Source organism: Myotis lucifugus, unplaced genomic scaffold (genome assembly GCF_000147115.1).
Source record: "Myotis lucifugus unplaced genomic scaffold, Myoluc2.0 scaffold_716, whole genome shotgun sequence".
In the NCBI taxonomy this organism is placed as follows: Eukaryota; Metazoa; Chordata; class Mammalia; order Chiroptera; family Vespertilionidae; genus Myotis; species Myotis lucifugus.
Window position 1 is genome coordinate 50586 of NW_005871764.1, and position 17898 is coordinate 68483.

Consider the following 17898-nt stretch of genomic DNA (forward strand, 5'->3'; position numbering starts at 1 on the left):
GCCTTCCTCAGAGCAGCAGAATTTCTCTCTCCCCCAGCATGCACACACATGCACACACGTGCACATGCGCACACGCACACGCACACACATGGGCATACATGGACACGCGTGCACATACATGCCCACATGCATTTGCACGCACATGTGTGCACACACACATGCACACCCCAGAGCTCGTATCTACTCGCCTCTCAGATCTCCCCTGAGACCCGCTCCCTGCAGGAAGCCCACCCCGTCTCCCTGGGCGGCTGCAGGACCCAGGGACAACGCTGTCCCCGACGTGTGCGAGTGCACAGCGTGGGCCGCCTCCCCGGCCCTGCCCCGTGCCGGGTGCTTGCTGGCTCCAGCCCTGGGCCGGCCAGGCCTCGGAGGCCCATGGTGGGTCCTGTGGTCTGTGCCCAGCGCTCAGCACTGGCTGCGTGATGAGGGGGCCCTGGAAGCCGCCTGTCCTGCGGAGACGGGGGCTGTGGGGGGCCCTGCGCCCTTGGGAGACACTGATGTTCTCGTCCCCAGAGCACGGATGCTCACTGTTGGTCTTTGGTTTTTATTTTTAATATATATATTTTTTATTTTAGAGAGGAAAGGTGAGGGAGAGAGATAGAAACATCAATGATGAGAGAGAGTCATTGACCGGCTGCCTCCTGCACGCCCCACACTGGGGGTGGGGTCCACAACCCGGGCCTGTGCCCTGACAGGAATCGAACCCTGACCTCCCGGTTCATAGGTCGACGCTCAGCCCCTGCCCCGCCGGCCGGGCGGCCTGTAGACACTGGGCTCTCCCCCGGGCTTTGCAGCAGCAGCGACCCGCCGCCAGGCCTGGGTGACCTGTTCCTCCCCTTCCTTCCTGCCCCGGTCACACTGGAACCGTCACTTCTGTCCCAGTGGACGGCCTGTGGTCCCAGGGCCTTGACCGTAACCACAGTGTCTGTGACCTTCTGACCGTCGGTCACTGTGGTGCTGTCTGGTTGGCAGGTGAGCGTTGCGACCGTGGGCCCCCAGGACGGCGAGCGGAACGGCCTCATGGGGAGAGTGGACGAGGGCGTGGACGAGTTCTTCACCAAGAAGGTGACCAGGCGGTGAGTCCAGAGCCGTGACCGAGACCGTGGTTCCACCCGCATGGTGGTCACGGCAGTCGCCTCAGACGGGTCTGCTGAGGCTCATTCATTTCACACGCGTGTAGGGGTTTTTTCAACGGGCTTTACGATACTGAGGGTTTGCAAACGTGATCTGCAGGCCAGCAACATGGCTGTCAGCTGGGAACGTGTTAGAGACACAAACTCCCGGCCTCACCCCCAGACCTGCTGATGGGGAGCGTCCATGGTGAACAGAGCTCTTCTTTTCTCTTGTTTTTTAAATGTATTCGTACTGATGTCAGAGAGGAAGGGAGAGGGAGAGAGAGGGAAACACCAATGATGAGACAGAATCACTGATCAGCTGCCTCCTGCGCGCCCCACACTGGGGATGGAGCCCACCACCTGGGCCTGTGCCCTGACCGGGAGTCGAACCCTGACCCCCTGGCTCATAGGTGGACGCTCAGCCCCTGAGCCGCGCCCGCCGGGCTCCCGTCTGTGTTTTGACGGTTCCTGCTGGAACCGGGATTGCAGGGAAGCCAGCAGGGTTCCTTCTTCTCTGTCCCAGGAGGTCATCGGCCAGAGGCCCCGAGGCCCAGGACCCCGGCGACGGGGGCGACGAGAAGAAGAAGAGAGAATCTCGCAGGAGTGGCTTCCTCAACCTGATCAAGCCCCGGTCCAAGCCCGAGCGGCCGCCCACGGTCTTGATGGCGGACGAGCCGTCCTCGCCCAAAGGGGCGGGCAGAGGTCCAGCCGTGGACACGCCCCGGCGGGATTTGAGGCCGGCTGAGCACAACGACAGCTCTGAGCGGACAGAGGAGATGCTGACGCCCGAGCCCCCCGAGGACGGGGAGGACGAGGGGCGGCCGGAGCCTAGTGACGGCAGGGGCAGCCCCCAGGGCAGCCGGCGGTACGGCGTCCAGGTGATGGGCAGCGGCCTGCTGGCTGAGATGAAGGCCAAGCAGGGGCGGCGAGTGGCCGGTGCGCACAAGGTGAGGCCCGCGGACTCACCGTCTTTGGGTTTTGTCCCCGTGGGTGAGAGCCGCAGCCCCTGGGCGGCTGTTGGTCCCTGTCGCGGCTGACACTCCATCCTCGCGGCCAAGGAGGCGGGCGGAGACCAGCTTCTTATTGTGGAAATGCAGCTCTCGGTTTCACTTAGGTCCTGATTCATTCCCTTTTCCAGACCAGAGCATTCCTGGGGAGATCCCAGCTTTAAAAGTCAAAGGAAAGAAAGCCAGGTGTCCTGTTAGAACCAGTGGGATATCGACCACCGTGCGGTCGGACGCGGTGAAGAAAGCGTCCTTCGTGGTGTACACATTGCCGAGCCCCCCCCCCCCGCCATCAGCCTCGATGTGCCGTTCACTCTCCAGCCTCTGGCTGAAGTACAGGCGGGGTGTCCCCTCCCCCGACTGCCTGTTTCCTCCTGCAGCTCCCGGAGGGCTGGACTCGTTGTGGCCCCGGAGCCACAGGCCACGTCAACCCGGCCGTGGCTCCTGTGGGTTTCCCTGGGCGCTTCGGAGTTTGTGGAACGGGGTTCTCCAAAGTCAGGGAGGTCGCACCCCTCCTTTCTGGGAGGAGCCTTGTTTCCAGGAAGGAAACGGTGGACTTTCTGTGCAGGGTGGGGGCTGCTTAGGGGACTCTATACACCCAGGCGTGTTTTCTTTTTTTAAAAAAATATTTTTAATGATTTCAGAGAGGAAGGGAGAGGGGGAGAGAGAGAAACATCAGTGATGAGAGAGAATCATCGATCGGCTGCCGCCTGCACGGCCCCCACTGGGGATGGAGCCCACAACCCGGGCATGTGCCCCGACCGGGAATTGAATCCGGGCCCCCTGGTTCATAGGTCGATGCTCAGCCACTGAGCCACGCCGGCCGGGCATCGCCGCTTGGTCACGTGTTCATCCAGTCCTGCCTCCCACGTGGTTTCACAGGTGTTGACGGGCTCCTTGGTTACCTGACAGTTTGCTGGTTACGGGCCCTCCTGCCTCACTCGTCCTTCGGTTGTGCATTTCATGGCTTCATAGGCCTCCTTGGACGGGGAGCAGGCTGTGTGCACCAGGCGCTGCTGGGCGGCGGCTCCCACTGGAGAGCAGCTGCCTGTGGTGGGAGGCGGCGCTCCAGGCCTTTCTTTCTCCCGGTGCTTTGGGTTTGGGATGTAAACAGGCTCCAGGGGATAGAATTCTCCTGGGTTAGTGGTGGTTCTGCTAGTTCATGCCCGTGGTCTCCTAGCGCCACCTAGTGTCCATTTACTCTAACAACAAGCTCTAGCCGGTTGCTCAGTGGGTAGTGTGTAGGCCTGCGGACCCAAGGGTCCCAGGTTCGATTCCTGGTCAGGACCCATGCCTGGGTTTCAGGCCCAAGCCCCAGAGTGGGGCGTGCAGGAGGCAGTCAATCAGTGATTCTTTCATCATCGATGTTTCTATCTCTCCCTCTCCCTTTCTCTCTGAAATCATTAAAAACATTGAAAAAAATATATGTAAAACAATGATAATAAAAATCCGTAGTATTAAAGATTTGAACAAGCCAGGGGTATTCCCTCTATGACAGCGGTTTTCACTCGGTGGGCCGCGAGAATTTCTACAACGTGCAGTACCTGACTAGTCAGGGGCACCGCCCTCCCTTCCCTGAGATGGTTACACAGAAGCATGACAACAGCTAACACAATGGTAACCGCCCGGTGTGAACGAATAAGAATTACACCTATTTCTTTTTCTGGTCAGACCAGCAGAAAATAACATTTTTTGGTGTGCCGCAGAAGTTTAGTAATTAGTGGATGTGTGCCCTGCGATGAAGAAGGTTGCGCGTCGCTGCTCTGTTAGAACAATAGAGTAAGAGAAGGCCTTCCCGTTGGCTTTCCAATATTGTCCCCTACAGTCAGCAGCGTCCGCGTCAGCGGGGAGCGTTCTGTTGATAAAATGCGATGGATTCATGTGTATGTCGTCTTCGAGTTCCTCTGGAGCCATGCTCCTCACACCGTTCACTTTAAGGTGTGGACTTAACGAGAAAGCTGTGAGGGGAGGAAGGTGGAGGGCGACCGGTGCTGAGTGCTCGCGGCCTGGCCTCTCCTGGGCCCCCGGTGGCTGCGTGCCCGCGGTGCCACCTGGCTGGCGCAGCAGCGTTTCCCCTCCCCCGTCCTTCCCGCCAGACGCCGTCCACATAAAGTCTGAGGGGTTTTGTGTTTGTTGTTAATCTCACCCGAGGATATGTTCCCATTGATTTTTAGAGAGAGAGGAAGGAAGGGGGAGAGAAGAGAGAGAGAAACAATGACTTGAGAGAGACACATCGATTGGTTGCCTCCCAACGCCCCCTGACCTGGGGCCAGGGATGGAGCCTGCACCTGAGGCACATGCCCTTGACTGGAATCGAACCCGGGGCCCTTCAGTCCGCAGGCTGACGCTCTACCCACTGAGCCACGCCGGCCGGGCCCAGGGTTCGTCCTTAATGCATTCCCGCCGGCTTACCTGTGTCTGCCGCTGACGCACCACACCTGTGTCCTTGGTGCTGCCCGGGACCTTGCTCCTCTTCGGGGCGTTCCTGTGGGAGAGGTTCCGACCCCACTTGGAGCGGGTCCTGCCCGTGTGCAGGGTCAGGGCCCAGGCGGGAGTGAGGGCGGCAGATTCACACAGTAGCTCAGCCAGGGAGGAGCTGAAGAGCCGCGCTCGCCCTGGCCAGCTCAGCTCAGTGGGCAGAGCGTTGGCCTGCGGACCGCAGGGTCCCGGGTTCGATTCCGGGCAAGGACGGTACTTGGGTTGCAGGCTCCTCCCGGGCCCTGGTCAGGGCTCTTGCAGGAGGCAACCAGTCGATGTGTCTCTCTCACATCGAGTCTCTCTCTCCTACTCTCTCTAAACATCCATGGAGAACGCCCTCGGGTGAGGATTGACAGCAAAGCGCCATTCTTGTCGCCGCTGTCTGCTCTGTGCCTCTCACTTTAAATGAACACGCACTTTGGGGGGTGCTGGGTTTTTTAGAAGCTCGGGAACGACGCCGCCTCCCAGGACCCACCCAGCCCGGCATCGAGCGGGGAGCAGCTGGATGGAGGCGGGGCAGGTGAGTCAGGAGGCGCAGCCCCTCCCCCCTCCCCCCCAACACCTGCCGGTTCCAGAGTCACAGATGATTGACAGGAGGGAAACAGTGGGGGCGGGGCAAAGCGGCCTCTGTGTTTCCTGTCCTCAGCCTTCCCTCCTCCTCCTGCCAGCGCACCTGGGGCCCGGCCCCACCCGTGGCCTGTCCCAAACGGGGTGCCTTTCCCCTCCCCAAAGGGGAGACATTCCATTGAGAAGAACCTATAAACTATGGACGTGGGGGGGCAGTTGGGGACTGCTGATGTTATTTTTTAAAATATTTTTATTCCTTTCAGAGAGAGGAAGGGAGAGGGAGAGAGAGAAACATCAGTGATGAGAGAGAATCATGGATCGGCTGCCTCCCGCCCGCCCCCTACTGGGGGTCGAGCCCACAACCCGGGCCTGTGCCCCAACCGGAAAAGGAACCGTGACCTCCTGGTTCCTAGGTCAACGCTCACACCAGCCGGGCTCTCTGAGTTTTAAAGTTGCCTTTTGTCCCCATTTTCACTTCAGTGCCTAGACTGCACCCCGCGCTCCCGGCGACCCCAGAGAAGAACGCCAAAGCGGACCCCGAGTGGACGCGGGCTTCCGGGGCCGGAGCGCCTCCAACGCCAAGCCCGCCCTGCAGTCACCCAAGCCCAGCCCGGCCGCGCGGCCCGCCCTCCCGCAGAAGCCCAGGACGCCCTCGCGGGCAGGTGAGGCTCGGCGGGGACGCGGCACCAGGTGGTCTCCGGGGTCGTGAGCGTGGGCTCGGGGTCCTGCAGGGGCCGTGGGAACGGCTGGAGGCCGGGAAAGGGACGGGCAGGCGGGGCCTCTGGTCAGCACCTGGGCCAGCGCCTCCGGGACTCCTTGCGTCGGGGCTGCAGGCACAGGAGGGACAGAGGAGGCGTCTGTCTGTACCGGCCTCCAGGTCAGAGCCCGCGAGGTGGAGGCTGAGGCTGAGGGAGGGCCCCTATGCTGTGACGTATTTGGGGTTCAGGGCAGGGTGTGGCGAACCTGGGCCTGTTTTTTTAAATGTTTTATTAACTTCAGAGAGGAAGGGAGAGGGAGAGAGAGACGGAAACATCAATGACGAGAGAGACTCATGGATCGGCTGCCTCCTGCGCGCCCCACACGGGGTCGAGCCTCTAACCTGACATGTGCCCTGACCGGGAACTGAACCGTGACCTCCTGGTTCATAGGTCGGTGCTCAACCACTGAGCCGCCTGTTTTGTAAGTGTCCCCCCGCAGCCCCACCAGGGGCGCCTGCCGCCGGGCGGCTTGGAGTCAGGGGCAGAGGGGACTCGTGGCCAGGAAAGTCCGTGATGCTGTTTGAGGAGCCTGAGTGTCTGTGGAAAGAAACCGCTGCTGCCGTTGGAGGAACCGGCTGCGGAGCCGCATGACCGTGTGCTTGTGTCTCCGCAGAGGACGTCCCGGACTCCCCTTCCGGCCTGGGCTCCCCCAGGGTCGCGCTGCTCCCTCCCGTCCTGAGGAAGGTGCCCGTGGACAAGGAGCGGGAAGGCCAGGGCAGCCCCCAGCCCAGCCCCAGGCCGTTCTCCCAGGAAGGTAGGGACGCCCGCCCCGCCCAGCTCTCCCCGGGGACTCACTCAGGAGAAGGGCTGCCCCCGGGACAGGCTCCTCGTTTCCAGTGACGTCAGCATCCCTCGGGTTACGTGCTGGGACCCCTGCCCTTTCTGGGTGCAGACCCTCGAGTCCGCGTTATTGACGGCACGGGGTTGGGATGGAGGTCACGGGGTCGGGCTGAAGGTTACAGGGTCGGGATGGAGGTCACGGGGTTGGGATGGAGGTCATGGGGTCAGGATGGAGGTCACGGGGTCGGGATGGAGGTCACGGGGTCGGGATGGAGGTTGTGGGGTCAGGATGGAGGTCACAGGGTCGGGATGGAGGTCATGGGGTCAGGATGGAGGTCCCGGGGTCAGGATGGAGGTCATACACATAGAGAGACACCCCCCCCTCTCCCTGCCCCCCACTGAGACTGCGGCCCAGAGGCCTCAGATCTGTAACCGCGCCCTCTGCTCCTGCCCTGGCCCCCTCACCTGCGGGGCCGTAGACATTGTTTGGTGCGCCCTGTGGGGTTCCAGGCCCCCTGTTTCCAGCACAAGCTCCCCTGTCGTCAGTGACGTTGCTGTGGCTCAGGGCGCCCGCCAGTCCTGCGTGGCCTCGGGGCTCACAGGCTCCGTCTGTCACGGGTCGGGCGCGTTCCCAGCAGAGTGGCCGCGGAGGGACGCGCTCGGCCGGCACCTCCCCATGTGCTCCCTCTAACGCGGGGGTGGGTAGGGCAGGACAGTCCTAGGTGCACACGCTGCCTCCCGGACTGGGACCAGGGGCGGCGCTGGGGGCCCTGTCGGGCCTCGGCACCCCACGGTCTCGCTCTCGTTCTGCTGGACGCACAGCGCCTCTGGGGTGCTGTCCTTGGAGGATATTTTCCCGTTGATTTTCAGAGAGAGAGGAAGAGAGAGGGAAAGACATGGAACACCGTGTGAGAGAAACAGCCATTGGCTGCCTCAAGCACGTGCTCCAACTGGAAGGAGCCTGCAACCGAGGTACAGGTCCTTGACCAGAATCGAACTCGGGACCCTGGGGTCCGCAGGCCGACGCTCTATCCACTGAGCAAAACTGGTTAGGGCTTAAATATGTTTTTATTGATTTCAGAGAGGAAGGGAGAGGGAGAGAGGGATAGAAACATCAATGATGAGAGAGAATCATGGATCGGTGCCTCCTGCACACCCCCCTCTGGGAATGATGCCTGCAACCTGGGCACGTGCCCTGACCGTTTTGACCAGGAATCGAACCGTGACCTCCTGGTTCATAGGTCAATGCTCAGCCACTGGGCCACGGGCCGGGCTGCCCGTGTGATTGAAACGAGGCCTCGAGTTAGTGGGCGGCTCCGTGGGTGAGATGTGGACCCCGAGCCTCTCTGGCTGACCAGTGCCCTCAGCTGCTTGGACCGAGTCATTCTTCCCCCGAGAGGTTGAGATGCATGAGCTGCTCGTCACCCCTTCGCGGGCCTCGTGGGTGGACGTTGGGTTCTCCTCCCCCTGAGTGAGCGTGAGGACGGGTCCCGCCCCCCCTTCCCAGGGAGATGGCGGGGACACAGCGCCACGGGGACCGTCACTCCCCGTGGGATCCAGAGTGAGTGGGTCCGGAATCGTCACCACGGTAGCCCTTGGGGTTGGTGTCGAACTGCGGACAGGCGTGAGGTCGGAGGATGGCGTGCCCCGTCCGGGTGCTGGGCGGGTCTTGACCTCGTCCGTCACTCGAGCCGGCTCAGGACAGGGAGCCTCGCTGTGTCTTCCTTTCCTCTAAAAAGTGTTGCTCCTTCCTGGTTTCTGGTGCCTTATTCATGCTGGTCCCGTTTCCTTGTTCTCTGCCTCCCTCCGGACTAGCGCGTCCCCGTCATTACTGACGCAGGTAAACGGCCGTGGTTCTTCGGGTTCTCCCATCGTGAATGTGACTTTCGTTCATTCATCCTGGGGTCAGATGGTAACATTTGGGGACCTTTTTCATTGGCACCATTTGGGGGCAGACTTGGAGCTCCCCTCACTGTGCACGGGGCCCCTCACTGTGCACGAGGCCCCTCACTGTGCACGGGGCTCCCCTCACTGTGCACGGGGCTCCCCTCACTGTGCACGGGGCTCCTCACTGTGCACGGGGCTCCCTCACTGTGCACGGTGCTCCCCTCACTGTGCACGGGGCTCCCCTCACTGTGCACGGGGCTCCTTACTGTGCACGGGGCTCCCCTCACTGTGCACGGGGCTCCCCTCACTGTGCACGGGGCTCCCTCACTGTGCACGGGGCTCCTTACTGTGCACGGGGCTCCTCACTGTGCACGGGGCTCCCCTCACTGTGCACGGGGCTCCCTCACTGTGCACGGGGCTCCCCTCACTGTGCACGGGGCTCCCCCACTGTGCACGGGGTCACCACTTCCATCACGCTGGCTGTTGGATTCTGTAGGTAACGGCACATCTGACCAGAACCGACCCGTAGGTTCCTTGAGTCCTAGGGGGGTGAGCCTGCTGCTCCATTGGAATGTGCGTTCCTTTGCCGGTTTGGGGCCGCCACACTGACGTGTGCGCTACGATCAAGGGTGGAATGCCTCCCTTCTCCTCAGTGGTGCAAAGAGGCGATGGTGACAAAAGGCCCTCAGATCGGGACAGTGGCAGGCCGTCCCGTGGAGGGAACAGACCTGCGAAACGCGGCCTTGTCCTGGCGGAGGAGGCGGCGAAGGCAGCTGGGCACCGGAAGCCACAGCCAACAACTGGTTAGAGCCCTCGGTTGTCACCCCTTTTGGCCCCGACGCTATGAACTGGCACTAACCAACACGGACTGGAATTGGGTCACTTCTGTCAGGAGACCCCGATGATTCATGCAGCTGATTTTTTATTTTTTTCTAAATGGCAACAGGTTGGTCCTTCCATCTGGGGCAAAAGGGTTGACTTACAAAACCTAAGAATCATTGATCGGCTGCCTCCTGCTGGGGATCGAGCCCGCAACCCGGGCGTGTGCCCTTGACCAGAATCGAACCTGGGACCCTACAGTCCACAGGCTGATGTTCTATCCACTGAGCAACACCAGCCAGGGCGAGGCAGAGCTTTTTTGAGAGTATGTGAAATCGGAAGCTCGGTCTCTCTATTGTCCCTTTTTTGATAAGGACACCCAAGGTCCCAGATGTTTCTAGATTTTGGAAATTTGCATTTGAACTGCGGTATCAGTCGCCGAATGTCACTTTATTAGCAAAGCTCCTTTGATTCAATGCGATGTTCCTTCTTCAATCGGCCACTAAACGCACCTCAGACAACACACGGACCCAGAGACACCCTCCCCGCCCCACTGTGCCACGCTGGTCATCCCTTGACCTGGAATGAAAAGAGGAGGAAGGCAGAGAGAAGCCAGCCCTCAGACAGGCAGGGAGCTCTGTGTCTGTCTCAGGTTTTTCCCGTGACCTCTCTGGTTTAAAATTCTCAATTTGGTGGGATTAAATGGGACCATCTTGTATTTGCTTTTTGCCTCAATTTCTTGAAATACTGGCAGGAACAACAAAAAGTGATTTTTACAGGGGCTTCAATTAAAGTGATTTTACGTATAATATGTAATGTTGTTTTGTTAGTGCCAGTTCCTAGCACTCGGCTGTGTTCGCCCTTGGGCGCTGCCTGCAGTCTGCTTTCGGAATGATGTCTGGTTCAACCAGTCGCAGTCGGCAGAGCAGTTCTGTCAGTGCTGTGCATCCTTCCCTTTAAGTCTTCGAAAGCAGCTCTGTTTACGCTGAACAGATTTCTCCTTTCCTCAGTCTCGTGACCACGAAACAGACAGAGGCTGTGGTTCTGAAAGCACGCTGCCTGCTGCACCGCGTTACTGTGTTCTCACTGTGTGGCCGTCTTGATGTCGTTGGGCGGGTGAAACGCCTGCTTTCTTTACTGGGAATATCTGTGGTTGCGTCTTTTGAATTTCCTGTGGTGCCCCCTCTTCCTTTCGCGGGGCAGCGTGATGTCTGGTCAGAGTGTGCCCCGTTTTCTTAAAGAAAATGGCTGGTTTGGCTTTGGAGGCCTGTGATGGTTGCACGGGCCACCTGACTCTGAGAGTCCATTTATGTATTTATTCTAACACATTGCGGACGGAATTCTCGCTTCATATTACACAGTGTTTTACCAAGTCTCATACATTAAAAAGATATTAGCTTATAAGAACATGTAATAAATAACTTAAAAAATGCAATGGGTATTTAATTTTAAAGCGTGCCTTTAAATTTATGTAAAACGTTTTTTGTACTCGTTCAATAGAAACTTACCTGGCCACTGGGTAAAGCTGGCAATAAAACTACTGGCCCGCAATGTGTTAAGTTAGGGCATTTTTAAAACTTAATTAAAAAAATTTTTTTTTTTATTTCAGAGAGGAAGGGAGAGGGAGAGAGGGAGAGAAACAGCAATGATGAGAGAGAATCACCGATCAGCTGCCTCCTGCACTGGGGATTGAGCCCGCAACCCGGGCATGTGCCCTGACCGGGAATCGAGCTGTGACCTCCTGGGTCAACACTCAACCACCAACCCTGCCCAGCTGGGCCAATTTGTACTTCTTACTCCCTTCCCCTTTTTCTTTTTAAAAATTATTTTATTTAAAAAAAAATTCTTGACACCATTGCAGATGTCCGCCAGGGCAAATAGAAGCACGTTTTTGGGTTTGCGTTTTGAGCATTCGTTTTCCGGAGCTTCCACTTTCTGAAGCCCTTGCTCGTTTGTGGGCTAAACATTTAAGTAGCCAGTTCCTGCTGAGATGGGCGTCGTAGCATCGCAGTGACGTGGAAGTGGTCAGCGGGTCCGAGGGCTTGTCCACGGCGTGGCCCTGGCGGGCTGTGGACCTGTGAGGCGTGAGGCAGCTGCTCACAGTGTGGCTGCGGCATCCGCTGAAGTGGTCTCTGCACATCGGCTTGTGAGTCATAGTTAACGCCTGTCCCGGCCACACCCGAGGGCCCCCTGAGCCTTTCCCAGGGACAGCCAGGCAGCCCTGACCGAGTGGGGAAGAGTGGCCTGGGGGAGAGGTGGCCCTGAGGTCCTGGTCCCCGGTCTCACAAAGCCCGCCTTCCGGTGGCCGTGAGGAGCAGCGGTGAAACGGGAGGAGAGGTGACGACGGCCCCAGGCTCCGTCTCCGTCATCGCTCTGCCAGGCCCCAGGGGCCCTTCCCGTCTGCGAGGAATCGCGGCAGTTCTCGTACCCGAGGCTGCCGCCCGGTCCCTCTGCTGTGTGGGGACACCTGTGACAGGTGTGACATGGTCACCTGGCACCGGGCACTGCGGCTTCAGAGCGCCCTCCTTCCAGGCACCCCCTTCTCTCCCGCCGTCCTTGCCCTGTGGGCTTCTCGCCCCCGATTCTCCACCACAGCCCTGGGACTCCCCCCCACAGGCTGGGGTGTATGTGTTCGTGCTGCGACCTGTCTTTTGCTGGTTTGTCTTTCGTTTCTGTCTGAGTCTCTAGATGTGATCGCTGCGGGTTTCTGAGGAACCCCGTGCCCCCCGACGGGCCGGTCTCACCCCGTTGCTGGGCGGCCGGTGTTGTTGGTTAATCAGCGTGACGACCTCCCTCCCTCTCTGCTTCCGTTTCAGTTTGGAGGAAAAGCTGGGGCCAGCAGCCCCAGGAGTACCAGGACCAGAAGCCATGGTCCCCCAGCAAGGACGGCCGGCAGGGCAGCAAGTCCAGCGACTCCGGGGAGGAGGCCGAGAAGGAGTTCATCTTCGTGTGAAGGTCAAGGCCCCAGATGTCCCGGGCAGGTGCCTGGCCGGCCACCAGAGAGGCACCAGGGCTGCCCCCGCCTCCTCGGCCTCGTCTCTCCTCAGCCTCATCTCTCGGTGCTGCTTCCCTTGCTTTTTCCTTCATCCTTTCTTTCTATTGAAACCAGAAACACAGCCATTTCTTGGTAATCAGAGCACATTTGCTTGGGCTTCTCTCGGCCCTCGGCGTTCCTGCCTATACCTTCAGCCGATGCCAGCAGTGCCAGCGGCCATACTTGAATTTCTCCTTGGCAGCTGCTGCTGCTGCTGCCCTGCAGGAGGAGCGTGGGGAGGTGCCGGGGTTACTGGGCACTCACGCGCACAGGGACACGTCCGGGTGGCCGTGGGTCCTGCCGCCCGTGCCTGCGTCAGATGGGCACCAGCCCACGGAGCGGTTTGCTCTTACTGGGAGCGGTTTGCAGTCGCACCTTGTAATTACGACCGAGCACACTAATAAGCCCTTTGTATAGATTATATATGCTGGGTCTCGGGGTGGTGTCTCCATTCTCCCAAGGGGGATGGTGCGTCCCCACGCGGGCGGCGGCCTGGGCCTTCCCACCCACCGGCAGGCGCGGTGGGACTGGGCGGGAGGCCCCGCTGCCTCTCCCACGTGCCCGGGTTGAGTGCACAGCAGACTGGAATGAGGGTTTACGGATATGTGTATGTTTTTTAAATGTCTTTAATTTGTCTGCATATTAGCTTTGAAGGTGTAATTTTAAGAGAGAATTTAAGAGACCTGTAAACAAATAAAAAATACTACTCTTTTTACGACATGTCACAAACAGTCACTTCCCTGACACGCTGGAGGTATTTTATGCATATGTATATTTATACCAATAAATGATTTTACAAGTGGAATTCAGCTGCTGCCGTGGTGTTTTTACGTTTGGCTTTGGTGACGAACGTTGCTTTTGGGTCCAAGATCCAGGAGCACCCGGTTCCCAGGGACTCACGCCGGCGACGTCAGCGTCCACGAGCTGCTGCTCCTGTCACCTGCTCGCACCCGGGAAGGAGCCAGGTCACGCGGGACGCGAGTGCGAACCAGGGCGTGACCTGAGAGGTGTTTACCCGTTAAGGGAAAGGGAGTTAGCGTGTGATCCCATGTTGGTGCCTGTAAACGCCCCCGGAGGACGTACACCAGTGAGTTACTGCCCTTCGTTGTCTCTGGGTGGTCAAACTATGGGGGAGTCTTTCTTTTCTCATTTTCTGAGCTACATTATTTAAGTGATCTTTCGTATTCATGTGATTACAAAAGAAACAAAAGGGTATATATTATATATAATATATATATATTAAAGCATTTGCTCTAGTTCCAGTATTTTTTTTTTATGACAAACACTGTCCAATTTCTTTTCGTCTACTTCCTCCGCCCTTGGGAACTGGGTGGTGTTCAAGTGAGGCCACCCTCTAATTCTAAGGGGCACTATACAGACCGTGAGGGGTCCCCCTGTTTGAATGCTCGGTAGCTACTGGGGGTGATGCCAAAGGAAGCCTGTGTGCAGTCCCAGCCGGAAACACCATTCTGACTTTGTAAAAAGATGCAGATATTCTACTTGTTTTTTCTTTTTGGTTCTCTGAGTTTTTTCAACACCCTGTCTTCTACCTCACGGACCCGCCCCTCAGCTCCCCCTAATCTGCTGCGTGCTCCTCCCAGTGTGTCCTTCTGTGCTGTGTCGTTCTTTCTGTTTTCACAGTTACCACATCTTTTCTCGTGCTGTTGAGCGTCTTTACCATCATTACTCTGAACTCGGTTTCAGATAAGCTTCTTATCTCTGCTTCATTTATCCCCTCTTCCGGAGAATTCTCTTGCTCTCTCGGTTGGGGGTTGTTTCTTTGTCTCCCCATTTTGGCTGCCTGTGTGGGTTCGCTCTAACTCGGAGTTCGGTGCGAGCGTCAGGGTTAAGTAGCAGTGCTGCGCGTGCCGGCCACGGACGTGTCTGGGACCAGGGGCCTCGTTAGCCGAGCTAATGAGGGAGCAGGAAGTCACTGCGGGAGGAAATGAAATCGGCCGCGACAACAAGAACCACTCTGCGCCACCCCGAGCTTCCGCCGGCCGCTGTGGAAACCGACCAGAGTCACGCATACATTCGAACCTCCTTTTGAAAGTGGTAGGAATTGATGGAAAATCATACGAGTCCCCCCAAGTCTCTTCCTTCCCAGGCTGTCCTTCAGCGAAGCCACACCCAAGTGATAGAGAGACCAGGACGGAGGCAGCGGGAGCCGGGAGGAAGCGGCGAGGCAGCGGTTCCACTGTAACCCAGGGAGGCGTTTAAAAACATCAGCGCAAAGTCCTCGCTCCCGGCCGTGCCAGGCAGGTCTCCGTGGACGGGGCCACGTGAACCATATGCTGCATCAGTTACCTGGGTCGACTTCCGCTGCGTTGTTTGCTTTACTCCGAGTTTCTGGTTGGACAGCGAGCCTCTCGGGTTAGTGCCCCCGCCCCCCCCCCAGGCCCAGCCCCCCCTTCCCACCTGGGAGAGCCTCCCACCTCCTGGGGGCTCCCGCTCCTGCTGATCCTGTCTCTTTAAACGCCTTCCGGTGGCTCTGTCTCGGTCCAGGGTTCGAATGGTTTTCCCAGAAGGAAATCTCTGTATGAGAGAATGCGAGGCTCCGAACCTGACCCCCCAGTCCCATGACAGATGTGGGTACCCCTCTCCGCTCCCCCCCCCCCACAGACTTCATTTCTAAGTCAGGTCCAAGGGCCCTAACCGGCCACCTCCTCAACCCTTTAACCGGGAGCTCCCTCTAGGCAACACCTTGAGCGCTGAGCATCGACCTAGGAGCCAGGAGGTCACCGTCCGATTCCCCGTCAGGGCCCAGGCCTGGGTTGTGGGCTCGATCCCCAGTGTGGGCCGTGCAGGAGGCAGCCGATCCATGATTCCCTCCATCGCTGATGTTTCTCCCTCTCCCTTCCTCTCTGAAATCCATAAAAATATATTAAAAACAAAACAAACAAAACCCTTGAGACACAAGTTTGGAAGTGAGTCCGATGGAAGGGGGATGTTTCCTGTGAGTTTGAGAGGTTTTAAGGGTGAAGGCAGGGACCATGGATGCTGCCTACCCCCAGGCCCTGCCCCAGAGGGAGAGGACAGGGAAGGGGGGGGACAGGGAAGGGGGGGACAGGGAAGGGGGGACCCGGAAGGGGGGCGGGGAGGAGGGGCGCGGGACCCAGGGCGGCGGGCTCCAGGCATCTGTCTTCCCGGTCACACGGGCAGCGGGGCTTGGGGACCCCTGAGCGACACCAGGGCGCCAGCCGCAGACTCGGTGCCCAGAGCCTCAGAGAAGGTCCGCGAGGGAAGAAGCCGGCGGGGAGGGGCGGACAGCGGTGGGAGGAGGAGTCAGTCCTGACCTCAGGTTCGGGCTGCTCCGAACGCGGTGCGCTCGCGTCAGCACCATGGACAGCGCGCGGGCCGCCTGGGGCGCCGCGGGCTTCCGGAGGTCTGGCAGCGCTTGGACCCCGAAGTGAGCAGGGGTGTCGCGGGGCTCACCCGCGAAGGAGAAGGAAAGGTGTCTTCCAGCCATCAAGGCGACACAGGCCGCCCGGGGGAGGGAGGCTGCCTGGGTCTCACCTGGGGGTGCGGGGGTTCAGGGGAGGAGGGCTTGGCCCCACTTTCCCAATGTGTGTGTGTGTGTCTGTGTCTATCTAGATATATGTGTGAGGGAGACCATGTATATATACGATCACAGTGTCATGTGTACTTGAGGCGGGGCTCCCCTCCATGTGCTCAGTGTGTGCTGAGTGACAGGTGTGGAACCCCCCTCTCTCAAAGGAGGAGGAATCTGATTGACTTTCAAAAAGACGCTGTCCCTCCCCCCTTCCCCCCAAAACTACCCGAGAAGAACATGGGGCTCCCTGACACCTGCTTTGTCTTTGTTAATAATTAACCACAAACAAGCCATCGGAAATGCGTGCTCTGACCCTGCAAACTGAGGCTCGGTGCTCACATCTGCTCTCATCATGGATGTTTCTCTCTCTCTCCCTCTCCCTTCTTCTCTTAAATAAATAAAAAATATATTTTTAAAAAAGCTCAGTTGACTGGGGCTCTCGGTTAGAACCAAACCTCCAGGGATGAGAGTGTCTGAGAAGGTCACCCACGCACGAGCTGTAGCAAAGCGTGTAGACTGTTGCTGCTGAGTTCATGTTCGGGGGACGAGGGGTGCCAAGGGTGTGAGCCTCGGGGGGCAGAGAGGAGGGCACCTTAGTGGCTGCCAGAGTGAGTGTCCCTGACTCATGCCCTCACCACCGCGTCCCCTCTGCTCCAGATGAAGCTCTTCGACAAAAACAAAGACGGCCAGTTGGGTCTCAGTGACCTGGCCAGGTGAGCAGCTGGCGGCCGTGTCGTCTGTCCAGGGTCAGCGTCCGAGGGGGTGGGGACCGCACACCCTTCTTGGTGGGAGGCAGAGGTCAGGTCTCCCCCAAGCCCTTCTCTTCGAGAAGATCCCGCAAGCTCTTCTCCCCAGACCACAACGCACGACCTTCTCATACAATGTTTAAGCCTTTGGTTAATTTCCAGAGTTTTGAAAAAGTTGGTTTTTTGTTTGTTTGTTTGTTTTTTGCTAGTTTTCTTGTTGCTTTCATGGAGGAGAGAATTTTCATAACCTGGTATTGTGTCATTTTCCACCAAGATAAATTTGTTTAAAAATATTTTTTTAATTTATTTCAGAGAGGAAAGGAGAGGGAGAGAGAGACAGAAACATCAATGCTGAGAGAGAACTATTGACCCGCTGCCTCCTGCACACCCCTCACTGGGGATGGAGCCTGTAACCCGGGCCTGTGCCCTGCTCGGGAATCAAACCTGGGACGCTTCAGTCCGCAGGCCGATGCATGCTGGCTGGATCACCAAGATAAATTTTTAAAAGTGTCTCTCTGATGACTCCTAATCCCTATGAAAGTCTTCCCAAGTAATGTCTGTCTTTGTTTGTATAGCCTATAAATTCTTATTTTCCAAGCACCCATCCACCTGCAGAAGAATCTGGGAATTGCCTGCCTCTTCCTCGCATCCGGGTTATGAATTTGCTTTAACCGAGCGTTGATAGATCCTCATGTCAATTACCTTTTTCCCCCTCCATTTAGGATTCTGGCTCTTCAGGAAAACTTTTTTCTTCATTTAAAATGGACGTGAGTAGGGACATTTCTCTGGACGGGTTTCTGGCACGCGTGGTTCTCGGGAGATTTGAGAGGGAGGAGGGAGAAAGGAAGGCATCGTCTTGTCTTAAACGTATCTGGAGGCTGACAAGGCTGAGTGAGAATCAAGGGCAGCGGTTCTCAACCTGTGGGTCGCGACCCCTTTGGGGGTCGAACCACCCTTTCACAGGGGTCGCCTAAGACCATCCTGCATATCAGATATTTACATTACCATTCATAACAGTAGCAACATGACAGTTATGAAGTAGCAACGAAAATAATTTTATGGTTGGGTCACAACATGAGGAACTGTATTTAAAGGGCCAGAAGGTTGAGAACCGCTGCTCAAGGGATAAGAGGTCATCGACTCAAAGTGTGTAAAAC

At 57.9% G+C, this 17898-nt stretch overlaps 1 protein-coding gene across 1 annotated transcript in view; it reads left to right on the forward strand.

Moving 5' to 3' along the window:
- Positions 1 to 12503, forward strand: part of CARMIL1 (capping protein regulator and myosin 1 linker 1) — a 62518-nt gene extending 50015 nt beyond the window's left edge. The window contains 7 exon segments of the mRNA XM_023746655.1: positions 973 to 1076; positions 1639 to 2062; positions 5039 to 5117; positions 5645 to 5704; positions 5707 to 5826; positions 6536 to 6676; positions 12225 to 12503. Of these exon segments, the coding sequence (XP_023602423.1) occupies positions 973 to 1076; positions 1639 to 2062; positions 5039 to 5117; positions 5645 to 5704; positions 5707 to 5826; positions 6536 to 6676; positions 12225 to 12361 (1065 nt within the window). The 3' untranslated portion in view covers positions 12362 to 12503.
- Positions 12504 to 17898: the final 5395 nt, after the last annotated feature.